Source organism: Euphorbia lathyris, chromosome 3 (assembly GCF_963576675.1).
Source record: "Euphorbia lathyris chromosome 3, ddEupLath1.1, whole genome shotgun sequence".
NCBI lineage: Eukaryota > Viridiplantae > Streptophyta > Magnoliopsida > Malpighiales > Euphorbiaceae > Euphorbia > Euphorbia lathyris.
Genome location: NC_088912.1, coordinates 38,785,285 through 38,799,708, shown reverse-complemented (window position 1 = coordinate 38,799,708; position 14,424 = coordinate 38,785,285). Strand labels below are relative to the sequence as shown.

At 34.4% G+C, this 14,424-nt stretch overlaps 2 protein-coding genes across 4 annotated transcripts; one reads left to right on the top strand and one right to left on the bottom strand.

Moving 5' to 3' along the window:
• Positions 1–273: 273 nt before the first annotated feature.
• LOC136224587 (uncharacterized) lies at positions 274–5,403 on the bottom strand. 3 transcript variants are annotated; one of them, XM_066012954.1, is made up of 5 exons: positions 5,239–5,403; positions 4,830–5,067; positions 1,693–1,868; positions 1,085–1,376; positions 274–701 (listed from the first exon to the last, which is right to left on the bottom strand). In XM_066012954.1, exons 1-5 carry the CDS (start codon positions 5,396–5,398, stop codon positions 629–631), a joined length of 939 nt encoding a protein of 312 aa, XP_065869026.1. In that variant the 5' UTR covers positions 5,399–5,403; the 3' UTR covers positions 274–628. The 3 variants fall into 3 exon arrangements, with proteins under 3 accessions (XP_065869026.1, XP_065869027.1, XP_065869028.1); XM_066012955.1 differs by having other exon boundaries at positions 5,224–5,381; XM_066012956.1 differs by having other exon boundaries at positions 4,830–5,057; positions 5,224–5,381.
• A 2,621-nt stretch (positions 5,404–8,024) lies between these two features.
• Positions 8,025–10,262, top strand: LOC136221671 (large ribosomal subunit protein eL30). The gene is made up of 5 exons (XM_066009080.1): positions 8,025–8,191; positions 8,323–8,428; positions 9,109–9,210; positions 9,836–9,904; positions 9,991–10,262. The coding sequence occupies exons 1-5, from the start codon at positions 8,171–8,173 to the stop codon at positions 10,029–10,031; spliced, it is 339 nt and encodes a 112-aa protein (XP_065865152.1). The 5' UTR covers positions 8,025–8,170; the 3' UTR covers positions 10,032–10,262.
• Positions 10,263–14,424: the final 4,162 nt, after the last annotated feature.

Sequence of the window (14,424 nt, the reverse complement as noted above, 5' to 3'; positions counted from 1 at the left end):
TAAGTTGCGCCTTGCGCCAAGGCTCCAGGACCCCCCTGCGTCTTAATGCGCCTTGCGCCTTTAATAACTATGGGTAAGGGTATAATTTTAGTCAATAATGTATGTTTAACTGAAGGATTCTGGACTTGGAAGTGTTTAAAGACAGAAAGCAGCTGTTTATTGACTTGTCTAATCCTCTAAGGTGGCTTATAACATGAGATGATAGTCTAATAAAAACATTAATTAGAATATTCAATCAATCAAATATAATACAATATTATTGACCAACAATCATAGAAAATCCTTGAATAAATATATCAACATATAATGCTTATTATGCACATTTTCTCAGGCAAAGTTGAGTTCCTAAAGAAATACTTGTTTCAAAATCCAAACTGTTCTTCAAAGATCTATTTCGTGGGTACAAATACAATCTCCAACTATTTCCTTTTTCTTCTCAATACGAATAAAAACTAAAACAAACAATAGCTATAAATAAAATTCAGATATATTTAATCCAAATCATATGCAAATCACAACCGAGTAATGCCAGTTTCTTGCCTCTAAAAAGGAGAGACCTTCCTTTCCTCTACTCGTGCATCAGTAACTCTATCGTTTCACAAGCACCATAGGCTCGCATCAGTATAAACTACAACGCTTCATCTCTTGATTCCTCAACTAGAGAATGCTTTTCAAGTATAGCCACAGTCTCATCCTTTGCACTGAAAATACATGCCAAACCAAAATTGACAATTCTAAGGATTTTCCGTGAAGATAAGATAACTGATATAAACCTTATAACAAACGAGTACGCAGAAAAGGGAATTCGCAACAGTAGTATAGAATTCTAGCACTCTCTTAATAATCACTATGTCCTCACTTGATCTTCTCCTGTAAATTACTTTCTGCAACCAACACCCTTAACATATGTAACAAGGTTGTTCTTATTTAGGTAAGTTAAAAATTCACAAGACAATTAACCTTAAGATGTGGATTTACTAACAAAGTGTTCATTAGTAATATCCTACTTCAACACCCAAGTGACAAACTATAGAATCATAACTTACCCTTATACTAAGATATTTACAATTTAATAAAAGCTTACCTTCCAGGTCGAAGAATCTTGTACTTTCCTGGATTACTCAGGTCCACAACTGTAGATCCAGCACGACCAGATGGAAGCACACCGCCATCATAGACATGTGCACAATGTTGCCACAGGTTCTCAAAATCTTTGATAGAAACACTACTTGGCTTTCCACTAAGATTCGCACTAGTCAGGGCTATTGCTCTCCCTAAACCTCGAGCAATTACCCTGATGAAGTCACAATCGGGAACACGGACCCCCACACTGTCTAATCCTGGATTTAAGGACTTATCGAGTGCACTAGATTCCCCTACAAAGATCCCACAATTTTAGTTATAAAATCTTCAAGTCGCTGAAGTACAAGCACTTGTCATTTGAGAAAGTGAAGATAAAATCATCAATTTGCACCATCATCTATCAGAGAGACACTAGAGAGCATCAAGTTCTCTTGCTCTCTCTCACTCGAGAAGTTCTACTATACTCCTGGAGCACATGCTCCCTTAGACATAAAAACATATATTATTATTTTTTTATTATACCCATTATGCCTAAGGGAGTATGCTCCTGGAGTGAACTAGAATTTCACCTCTCTCTCTTCTTAAAAGATGAAGATATTAATTATATACCTCTACTTAATACAACAGTAACTGGGCCAGGAAGTAGAGAATCAAGTAAGCCATGAGGGAGGTGGTCAGTGGTTGCAAAATGCTTTATGGCTGATACATCCCCGACACAAATTGCAAGAGGGCTTGTATGCTTGCGTCCCTTGATCTCGTATATAAGGTTAATTGCTTCCGATGAGCTGAAATTTGAGGAAACTGCGATCAGTAACATACTAAAATCTGAAAAGGAACACTGCTGACATCCCAAAATATAGCAGAATTGAGGCCAACCTCAAGGACTGCTCAAATCCATGTTGTGATAGGCTAAAGAAGTTCCAAAGTTTTCATAAATAACTTGATATCTTTGTCATTTTCATATTCTCTTCAATTCTGGAAGGCAAGAAAATGTCAAATTGTCAAAGTAACACCTCATTTTAAGCTTTAGGAGAGCTGTTATCCAGTTCCATGTGTTTAACAATATGTCTCAATAGAAAAGAAAAAATCTAGATGCAGTTGTGGTATACTGATATGCAGGATAACTATTGGCCATTTCATTAACAATCGACTCCTGCATTCATTGCATAATCTTCATTTCAATACCATCCTCACAATTTCATAAGCATTCAACCAATTAATTAGTCATCATAAGCAAAAGATCGTTCAAAAATGCCTAATAACACCAAGCCAAAACCACAAGTCATCTGTACAGAACAAAGAAAACACAGATAGCACCTCAATAAAACTGCCAATTATCTCTATGGAACAACATGAAAGACTGATAAAAGGAAAAATAGCTCTCTGTTGTGTTGTTTCCCTGGGTTGATACAATGAAGTATATGAGTATTTTGCATGGTACCCATTATACTATAGTGGATGATAAGAGTGATAACTTGAGAGGAATTGGACCTTTGGATTGGGTTATCGGATTAAACTTTCCTTTAGTATCCCAACACTTGATTCCAAAGATGTTCTGACTCTAGGGGAACTTGTGGGTTTGATACTGAAACAGAGGGAACGATTTGTCTTTCCTCTGCTTCCTCTAATGCTACTAGAGAATGTGGTAAGAATCAACAAAGTTTGAGTACAATTTGGTCTAATACATCTTTACCCCCTTAAATTTCTCCAGAAAAGTCTGATGAGCTCTCCAACTTTGGAAATGGCATATTAGCCTCTTGAAACTGCTTAAAGTGATATGATTAACCCCCAAGTCCTTTCTAGGAAGCACGGACACTTCTAGGAGGTTAATGTACGAGTGTCAAACACTCCATATACGCACACGACATGCCAAAATAAGTGTTCCCTCTTTTTTTTTAATATGGGGACACTTTGAGGACACGGCTTCTGAGTTAATTAGGTACAACAGAGGGGTTTTTTTTAATTAAAAAAAAAAAAAGAGGGATTGATATATTTTTTTAAAAAAACTAATAAAAGAAATTCAAAATCTAAACAAAAGAATGTCGCAGCCACACCTTTTTTATGTAAAGAAAAGAAATTAAGATCTAAAACTCTATGAAGCACCGATACGGGTACGCATACGGGTGCGGGTATGCGTACGGGTACGGCAAACGGCATTTCTAAAAAATATGAGATACGGGTACGGCGGGGATACGGCAAATTTTATATATAATTAATAATATATATATCATTTATAATGAAAATTCAAAAAGATACATAAATATATAAATCACAAATCATATTCATAAAGTCATTATAAAAACACAAATAATACTCTCAAGTCATTATAAAACCACAAATACCAGTAATCTTGGATTATTTCATTTTAATCCTTCTATTTACTGAGTTTTTTTTTTTTAAAAAAACCCTTATACTTTCAAAGTTTTTTAAAAAAAACCCCTAAAGTATCCCCGAAGTATCCCCGACGTGTCCCCGAAGTGTCCCCGCGTATCCCCTCATTTAAAAAGAAAAAGAAAAAAGGGGATACTTCCCAGGCGAATCCCGTACGTATCCCCGCGAATCCCCGCACCCGGAGTATCGGATACGCGTACGGTGACCTCCGGGAAGTATCGGTGCTTCATAGCTAAAACTTCAAAAAAAAAAAAAAAACCTAAAACACAAAAAAGCAAATCAAATTAGAAGTTAAACAAAAACCTAACCTACACGATCTGTGATTGAGAATCGCAAGTCAAGACACATCAAAATTAATTTATATGTATATATGGAAAATAATTTATTAGTCCCTATATTTTACTTAACACACTATTTAGTCCTCATATTGTAATAATACATTATAAGGTCCTTAACTTTTGTTCTATTCAATAGTTTAATCCCTTATAGAGAGACTAAACTGTTTAATGTTTCAAATCTTTGAGAGATGAAACAGTTGAATAGAACAAAAGTTATAGGACTTTATAATGTATTATTAAGATATGAGGACAAAACAATGTGTTAGGTAAAAATGTAGGGACTAATTATATATATATATATATATATATATATATAAACTTGGCGTGTCCCCACTGTACCCGTCTCATATTTTTTTAAAAGGTCAGTTGCCGTACAACCGCACCATATGAGTACCTGCATTGATGCTTCCTACATCCTTCGTGACAGAGGAAGTGGAGATTTGGACGAGTTGAAACACGCATCATATTTAAGCAAGTTCAAGGGGCCGATAGGTCATTTTAAGTAAGTTTAAGGAGTTAATCGGTCAATTTTAAAGTCCGGGGAGCAATCGATTTTTATGATCAACTTGAAGGGGCTCTATATGCATTAGGCCATTACAATTTACTGGTTTGTACACTGTCTAAGAACCCAAAACAAGGATTAGGTATGTGTTTAACAATATGTATTAGTTAAAAAGGAAAATCTAGATGTACTTGTGGTATACTGATATGCAGGACAACTGGACAACTACTGGCCATTTCATTAACAATTGACTCCTCCATTCATTACATAATCTTCATTGTTTTCAAAATCATCCTCACAATTTTACAAGCATTTATCAATTACTTACTCATCATAAGCAAAAGATCGTTCAAAAAGGCCTAACAGTACTAAACCAAAACCTCAGGTCATCTGTACAAAACAAAGAAAACACAGAGAGCACCTAAGTAAAACTACCAATTATCTCTATGAAACAACAAAATACAAATTGAGGAATTAACCCAAAATAAAGAACAAAGAGCATTAAAATGGCATACCAAGCATCGCAGGCAAATCCATAAAGTGTATCTGTGGGCACGGCAACGACCTTCCCAGCTTTGAGGGCTTGAACTGCTTCCTCGGCATAGAGTTCAGTGGCGGGGCGAACCATCTTCTTCAGCTTGTTGTCAACGTCATGGTCACATTTCTCCAAACTCCAAGCCATTTTCTTTGCAGACCCAATTCCCAATTTCCTTTTCTGGGTCAGAAGTGGCAGAAACCCAATCCTGGAAGCCCCTACAAGTAATAAAAGTAAAACAACAGAACATAATAAGTTGCTAAATCTAAAAGAGATGAAATTGAAACAGAAGTTAAGAAAGCAAAGTGAGATAACCCCCAAAAGCTGCTTCTTTCGAGCATTAAAGAAAAATAGGGAAAGAGAGAGTGACGAACTTATTTAAAGAGCACCTAGGAGCGGGGAGTAAGAAGCGAGAAGTAGATATTGAACTCCAATTGTTGCAGGCATAATCATGCTAACTCTGTTGCTTCTGTAGAAATTTGCTGACCCTAGCACTAAATCCCATTCACAGTACGAACCATAGAATCCAGTTTTACTATGATAGAGCATTTGAACCCTCTACAACTATGCCAAGTAAAAGGCCCTTTCAAGCCCATGTCGAATAAGTAAAGGGCTAATTACAAATCTAGCCCAACTAAGATGTGTCATTTACATATCTAACCCACTTTGCTTCTATCTTACCAAATTAGACATTGTCAACCATTTTGGACAAAATTACCCTTAGTTCTATTCAATCGATCGATCTATTGAAAGTGTATAATTTAGTAAAATGGAAGCAAAGTGGGTTAGATATGTAAATGATCCATTTTAATTGGGTTAGATTTGTAATTAGCCCATACGTAAGTCTCTAAAATCCTTGCCCTTAATTAAAGAAAGGATGATATATTTAGTATTTGATTTGATACAAGTAGGGATCGCAATGACTACGTTATCTATGGGTAGGGGTGAGCAAAATCGAATCAAAAACTGAAAATTAAAAAAACCGAACCAAAATGTAACGACCCGGTCCGGAGTGGGTGGCACCGGGGTAGAAGGCCTGAGCAAGGAGCGACCCTAAGGGATGTCGATGGGGGCAAGAATGAACTGAATCCCACATCGAAAATGGAGAGGGAGTGATTGAGGCTTATTAGTAAAATGAGAATCCAATACATGCAGACGCGTTTTAAAACCGTGAGGCCCAATGTGTTGGATTTGGGTCAGAACGGACAATATCTACATGGTATTGGATCAGGGTGTTACACAAACTGAACCAAATTGTAATTTAATTCAGTTTGGTTCTCATTTTTGTGCAACTTCAGTTTTTGGTTCGGTTCGATTTGGTTCAGGTATAAACCGAAAAAACTTAAAAACCGAATTAAAGTATTATTTGAATATTAAAAATAAGCTAATAGATATAAAATTCAAGATAAAGGAATTAAAGTATTATTAGAATTAGAATACTATTTGGTTATTAAAAAAAACTTAAATTAATTTAGAATTATTATTTGAGATGTTGTATAATTTATAAACAAAAAAACAAAGAATTCGAGTAACATTATAAGAAAAGAAAGAAAGGAGCATTAATGTTTGATATTTTTATGATTTATTTTTGGTGAGTAAAAGTTTAGATAAGGGTAGGTCTATCCATTCTCAAGATCAGAGCAAATCACAGACTTCGATGAAGGTTTACAGTGGAATTTACAAATTACCTACCAATTGAGGGTTAAATTTTAACGGAGTGGAGAATCGAACCTCAAACCGGTGAACATTATAAGTTTACATTGGAATTAGATAAAGGTTGGGCAAACGCATAATAGGTAGGCAGAGCTTCTTACCGCTCCGGTGGAAGATCCTATTCTTTTCTTTGAGTTGAAATAACTTCTGCTAACCCAATATTAAATGTAAAATATTCTAAAATTAAGAGAAATATTTCAGAAAACATTATTTAATTATCTTTAATTTGGTTTGGAATAGAACCAAACCGAACCGGATCATACTCATCCATCGTGGGTATCCGGTATTATCCGACTCTAATGGAACTACGTGTACTCTGTATAAAAGGGTAAGAGATGGGTAAGGGATCAAAACCATTACCCGTTAGGGTAATGGGACGGATATGGGAATACCCCCTCAAGGTACCCGTTACCCGTTATAACTCTTTATATATTAAAGAAGATTATTATTTTTTAGACCGAAGATATGAGATTTGAACCTCCAATCTTTTGTTATTCAACCATTGAGTGATACCACTAAGTTGCTTTATTCTTATTGATTAAGGTTCAATTTTTTGATGGATGATTTATTAAATTTATACTTTGTTAAATTTGTAATATTTTTTATTTTATTTATTAACTCTTAACGGGTAAGGGTACCCGTGGGTACCCATGAATTAAATAGGAAGAAATGGGATGCAAAAAGTATACTCGTTATGATAATGGGATGGGTACGGGTAATTAACAAATAAAATGGTAAGGGTTTGGGATTGACACTATCCGCGGGTACACTACCCGTTGCCATCCATAGGTACAATGTAAAATGAGATTTTGAATTCTTTTTTCTTTGGGTTAATTACAAAACAGGTCCAATTTAGAGGTTTGTTTGTATATTTAGATCCATTACAACACCTCATATCAAATTAAATTAGACATTCTTATTGTTAACTTTTCCGAAATACCCTTAGTATATATATATATATATATATATATATATATATATATATATATATATATATATATATATATATATATGAGAGAGCTCTTGTGAGAACCATTTTTTAAGTGAGGACACTTTGTTATATGAGGACACTTAAAACTACGCTGTTTTGAATATAAAAATTAAATAAAATATGAAATGCTGATACTGAGATTCGAACACATGCACTTCCAGAGAAAATCAAGAAAATTAAATACCCAAAATGCTGTAGTGTCCAGAGAAAATGCTAAACGGTGCGGTTATATAAACCTAACAAAACAGACCCTTAATATACTCATATATAAATTAATTTATGGAATGACCTAATAAACCCATATATGAAAGATCAAGGGCTTAATGTGTCTAAATGAAAGATCAAAGGCTTAATGCATCAAACAATAAAAGATCAGAGACTCAATATGTCTAAATGAAAGATCGAGGGCTTGATACACCAAACAATCAAAGATCAGGGACCTCAAGATACTTTTTGCGTATTTTATAATGTCTATTTTACTAGGGTTTCTCTCTTACCTAACAGCTTCTCTGTTTCCGTCTGAAGTCCGATCGGTCCTTTCTAGTTTAGTTCAAGCGGCATCCCAACTCAGAACTAGGGTTTCTCTCTCTGTGTTAGGCAGTAATCGACGAGCAACCATGGTGGCCGCCAAGAAGACGGTAAATTTTCTCTCCCTAGTTTTTAATTCTTTGTAGCCTTCTAATTTTCAGTCAAGTTTCACCTTCTTGAAAATCTGTAAATGGAAGATTAAGATTTTTTAACGGTTGTTATTTGAATTGATGCATTGCAGAAGAAGACTCATGAAAGCATCAACAGCAGGTTGGCTCTGGTTATGAAGAGTGGAAAGTTCACCTTGGGTTATAAGACTGTCCTGGAATCCCTTAGAAGCAATAAAGGTATTATATTTCAGTTTCTTATTTGTATTTTGGTATCGATCTGATTGCTGGATGTTGTCATTTTATCGAATATAGCTATACATCTTCCGCTGGCATACTGGATGTGCTTTCAGATCCCCCATTCATGAAGTATTCGTGTTAAATTATTTGTTAACTGTTAGAGTTTATGTTTATTTTTTAGTTTATTAAGTTTGAATGAGTATTTGGTGAAACTTGCAAACAATTGTTATTTTTATAACATCTATAGCCTCAGTTAATGAGAGAGTGATGTTAGATGACGTCAAAGTTGGGAACCTTAGCTTTTTCTTATAGATTACCTGCTTGGAAATGTTAGTTTAGCCCTAATGGAAGTAATGGAATCTAAAATGTTAGATTAACCTAAGAGTTTACTCCCATTAACTCTAATCTTTAAGCTCCAAATTGGGGGTTAATGGAAACTTTTTAATTGTAGATGACCTTTTAAATCTCATTTGCATTCCATCGTCTGCAAGTTCTTAAGGTTTACATTGTCCACTTACTCTTACATTACGATTAGTGTATCATATGTTCCTAACATGATGTTGAGTGGTTATATGGCTTTATGTAGAGATATTTAATTGTGTTATTTCCCTTTGTAATTAGACTGTAATTTCAGTTCCTTTTGTTAATTAACCAATAAACGCCATTGTTGATCTTTGCAGGGAAGCTGATTATTATTGCCAATAACTGTCCTCCACTTAGGAAGTCTGAGATCGAGTACTATGCTATGTTGGCAAAAGTTGGAGTGCACCACTACAACGGCAGTAAGTTTCTGGGCTTAATCCTTTGTGTTTCATGATAAGCACAACCCTTAAGATCACCTTATTTGCTAATTTAGTTTTAAAACTAGCCTTGAACCCAGGAATTTAAATGGTATGGATGTAGTTGAGTTTTTTTTTTTGCCTTATTTCTGATCTCCTTGTTTGCTAATTTAGTTTTAAAACTGCCCTTGTACCGAGGAATTTAAATGGTATGGATGTAGTTTTGAGTTATTATTTTGCCTTATTTCTGATCGTTATCTCAGTGGTCATTTCGTTTACGAGGTACATGTGCTATTCTAATACAAGAACCTGCTTACTTTGATTATTCTAAATTGCAAACATGTCAAAGAGTAACGCATAACATTGAATTGATTGGATTTATGATATGTCAAGTTTTGTGATCTTGTCCTAGCTGCAGTTTATGATTGTAAATGATTGTGGATTGTATATTCACAGCATTATATTAATCTCAAAGCTGTAGTTAGTAAATTTGAAACACAATCTATTGTTATTGCTTGGTGTGTCCTGTTACTTGATGAATTTACATTATAGCTTTGAGGGATTGATGAATTCAAATTTTAATGGAACTTGTTTGTTGGCTGATTATGTGAGTTTGTTATTATTTCAGACAATGTAGACTTGGGCACTGCTTGTGGGAAATATTTCAGAGTGTGTTGCCTCAGCATTATTGATGCAGGTAATAAAGGATTTTATTATAGAATTTGGTTCTTATTTTCTAATTTCTTTGGATTTTCTTGATGTTGTTTATTGATTTGTCTACAGGTGATTCTGATATCATCAAGAGCATACCAGGTGACCATTGATTTGGCCAAAAGGAATAGCGTTTCTCCTCAAGTTTCGGATGTTTTATTTTGCTAGATAGAATAGGTTCTTGTTTATGGATCTTTGATATCGATAGACATTTTTGTGTTTAGTTCGTGGTATTCACTCCTTTTAGTAACTTCTAAGTAATGAATGATGATTTTAAAATACAGAGTTCAAGATTTATGAAGTTAAATTGTAAGCCTATATTTTATTCTAGAGTTTCCTGATTCTGAATGGCTTTTACCATTTTTTGGGTACTGCAAGTGGTGAATAGCGGTATATGTCATCGACTTTAAATCAAACATATAGAATTGGATAAGAACACTAAGTTATTTGGTTATAAAATTATGGGAAAAAGTTAACAAATAAACTGTGCTTTCGTTGTTCCGTACTCTGACACTTTGAAGACATCAAATTTTTTCGTAACAAGATTTTACTTGTGGTTCTTGGCAACACCAGTTATTGATCCAATAGAGTAGACTTGTATCATTGCTGAAGTTAGTTATCCAATAGAGTAGATGTTTGAGTTAATTTAGCTACTATGTCGTACAATTTCAATTTCAATTTCCAATTCCAAATGTTTATCAAATGATTTGAAGCAAGAAAGAAGCAAATAAAAAAGTAAATATTAAGGGCAAATTAATTATTTTAATTAATATTTTACTGGATTTAGAAAGAAGCAAATTCTTTCAACAAAAAAAAGAAAAAAAGAAAGAAAGAAGCAAATAAAAAAATAAATATTAAGGGCAAATTAATTATTTTAATAGTCTTGGATTTAGTGAAAAACCTTGAATGAAGAGACTGGATGGAATATAACAGTAAGGCCTTGTTTGATAAAACAATTAATTACTTAAATTAAAATATTCAGTACTTATTTAATTTAAGTGCGTTTGATAACGGTTGTTTCTCCACCACTTAAATTAGTTAATTAAGTCAAAAATCACTTATTTTGGTAAGTCAAAATATTTAACTTAACATTTTAAGTTAAACATTATCCATTAATATTTTTATAAAAGTTATATCTTTCAACACTTATAATATTCAGCACTTAAAATTCAGTACTTATTTTTTCAGCACTTAATTTTCAGTTTTATCAAACGGCACCTAAGATAATATAGGAAGGACATTGCTAACACAACCAAACGTATTCATTCTTTATCTTTATCCATTCCTGTTACAATCCAATCACTGTTTTTCTAAACCATGCCCAATTCTCACCAAAACAACACATATATTTGCTATTACATCCTCTGAAGATTGAGGATTTGTTTTCTAGCTTCAAAACATTATCCTATTTTACCTATATTATAAAGCCAATTCTTGTCATTGCAATAACCTACTGTATTAGAAACAAAATCTAACTTCAACTTTAGCCTGGTGGGTTTTCCACTTCATTTCCGTGTCGGTGCCGTGATCCTGTTTGAGATGAATTTACAGTAGTTCTTAGAAACTGGTCTGGTCCTGTCATCATATAAGAATCATTATGCTGCTCCGACTGAGATATCCATACTCTTCTCCATCTTAAAATCTCAACCAATATAGAACTCCCACTCATTGCTACACCAAACCCTGCAAATGTCGCTAGTAGGATCGATAGAACCGGATGCAAGTTTATTTGTACACCATCAAGCAACTTTAGGATCAGAAATGTTCAAATCATTCATAGGACCATTGAACTTTCTATGCGTGTCCAACCAGATCTCTAGTTAATCCTTTGATTAAAGGATCTGCAGTGTTATCTTTTGATCATACGAAATCAATAGATATGACACATGTTGAGATTAGTTGTCTAACGGTGTTGTGTCGACGACGCATATATTGATTTTTACCGTTATACATCACATTCTGTGCTTCGTTAATTGTTGCTTGATTATCACAATGTATACAAATTACGGTCACAGGTTTAGGCTATTCTGGAATATCCTCCAAGAAGTTTCGTAGCCATTCAGCTACTTCACCTGCTTTATCCATAGATACAAACTTAAGACTCCATAGTTGATTTAGTTATAATCGTTTGTCTTGAGGATTTCCAGGATACTGCTCCTCCTCCTAGAGTAAACATGTATCCGCTCGTGCCTTTGGAATCTTTGATATCAGATATCCAACTTGCATCAGAATAACCTTCTAACGCTGCATGTTCTCTCTATAGTGCAATACATAGTCACGAGTATACCTTAAATACCTTAATATTCTCACAATAGCCTTATAGCGTGCCTCCTCTGTATTACTTGTGTATCTGCTTAAACTGCTAATAGTGAAAGCAATATCTGGCCTTGTGCAACTCATGAGGAACATCAGACTGCCTATAAGTCGTGCATATTCCACTTGGTCAATGTCTTCACCTTTGTTTTTGGACAAATATTGGCTAATGCTTATCGGAGTTCTGGCTACGCCAGTGTCATCCTTACTAAACTCGTCAAGTAACTTGTCCAAGTAATGTGACTAAGTCAAAATAAGACCGTTAGGTGAACATTTGATTTGAATTCCCAAAATCACATCCGCAAGTCCCATATCTTTCATGTCAAATCTATAGTTTAACACGTCCTTGGTACTTTTCATCATTTTGTCACTACTACCCACTATGAAAATGTCATCTACATACAAAGATAGAATTATGTATCCTTCATTTGTAGTTTTGACATATATACATTTGTCACATTCGTTTATTCGGAAGTTGTTTGTCATCATGACATCATCAAACTTTTTGTGTCATTGTTTTGATGCTTGCTTTAATCCATATAAAGACCTAACCAACTTGCAAACCTTCCTTTCCTGACCTGGAGCTACACAACCTTCAAGTTGTTCCATATAGATTTCTTCATCAAGATCTCCATTCAGAAAAGTTGTCTTAACATCCATTTGATGTACTTCAAGATTCCGCAAGGCCACAATCGCTAGTATCATCCTAATGGAAGTTATTCTTGGCACGAGAGAATAAAGTACCAAAGTAATCAAGGCTTTCATTTTGTCTATATCCTTTTATAACCAATCTAGCCTTGTACTTATCAATTGTTCCATCTGCTTTCATTTTTCGTTGAAAATCCATTTAGAATTTAATGGTTTTATTCCCGGAGGAAGGTCCATTAATTCCCATGTATGATTCTGTAGAATGGGATCAATTTCACTTTTTATAGTCTCTTTCCATAAAGGACTTTCAGGTGAGCTAACAACTTCTTTATAGGTCAAAAGCTCAGCCTCTACCATATAAGTTAGAAAATCTGGTCCAAAAGATTTTTCTACCCTATCTTATTCACTCCTTCTTGGCTCAACTTCTTCCTCTTCAATATCCTCAACTACCGTCTCAACTTCATTACCTTGTTTAAGTTCCTCATTTTTTTCATCAACAATTTCAAGAGGTCATTTGCTAGATGAATATTCATCTTTCTTTTCATTACATGGAAAAATATGTTCAAAGAAAGAAGCATTCTCCGATTCCATTATGGTGTTTTTATGAATATTGGGATTCTTAGATTCAAACACCAGGAAATGATATGCATTACTATGAAGAGCATAACCAATGAAAATACAATCCACTGTCTTTGGATCTATTTTCATTTTCTTGGGTAATGGGGCTAATAATTTGGTTAGACACCCCGACACTTTCAAATAATTATAGGAAGATTTCGGCCTTTCCATAATTCATGTGGAATTTTATCTAACTTCTTCCGGGGTACTTTATTTAAAAGGTAATTAGCTGATAAAACGACTTCCCCCCATATGTTATGTGGCAACCCTGAACTGTTTAGCATAATGTTCATCATTTCCTTTAAGGTATGATTTTTACGCTCAGCTACTCTATTTGATTGAGGTGAATAAGGTGATGTAACTTCATGAATAATACCATGTTAAGAGCAAAAATCACCAAATGGTTCTACATATTCACCACCTCGATCACTTCTAACCATTTTAATGGTTTTATTAAGTTGGTTTTCTACTTCTCGCTTATAGAGTTTAAATTTCTGGCGCTATCATCAATAAAATAAAATACTTGTTAACTTAGTTATTTCAACTGAATGAAATGAAGAGCCGGCTAACTTAGTTTCAACCATGGTTTTGAGAACTGAACCGGATCGACCGGTTCAACTCGGTTCGACCAGAATCGGTCATCATTCCGGTCTGAAGGTGGGTCGGTTTTTAAATGCTTGAAAACCGGCCAGAACCGTCTAATCCGGTCGGTTGAACCGTTGCCCATCTGAACTAGTCGTGGTTAACCGGACTGGTCGGGTTACATTTTATACTTAATAAAAAAAATTTGCTTTTCTAAGGATTTGAACATAGGACCTTTGAATAAGAAATGACTACTTAACCACTAGATCACTTATTAACTAATGTTTAATCTTAACAATATAGATATATATATAATCATTATAAAAAGTAAATATTTAAAATATT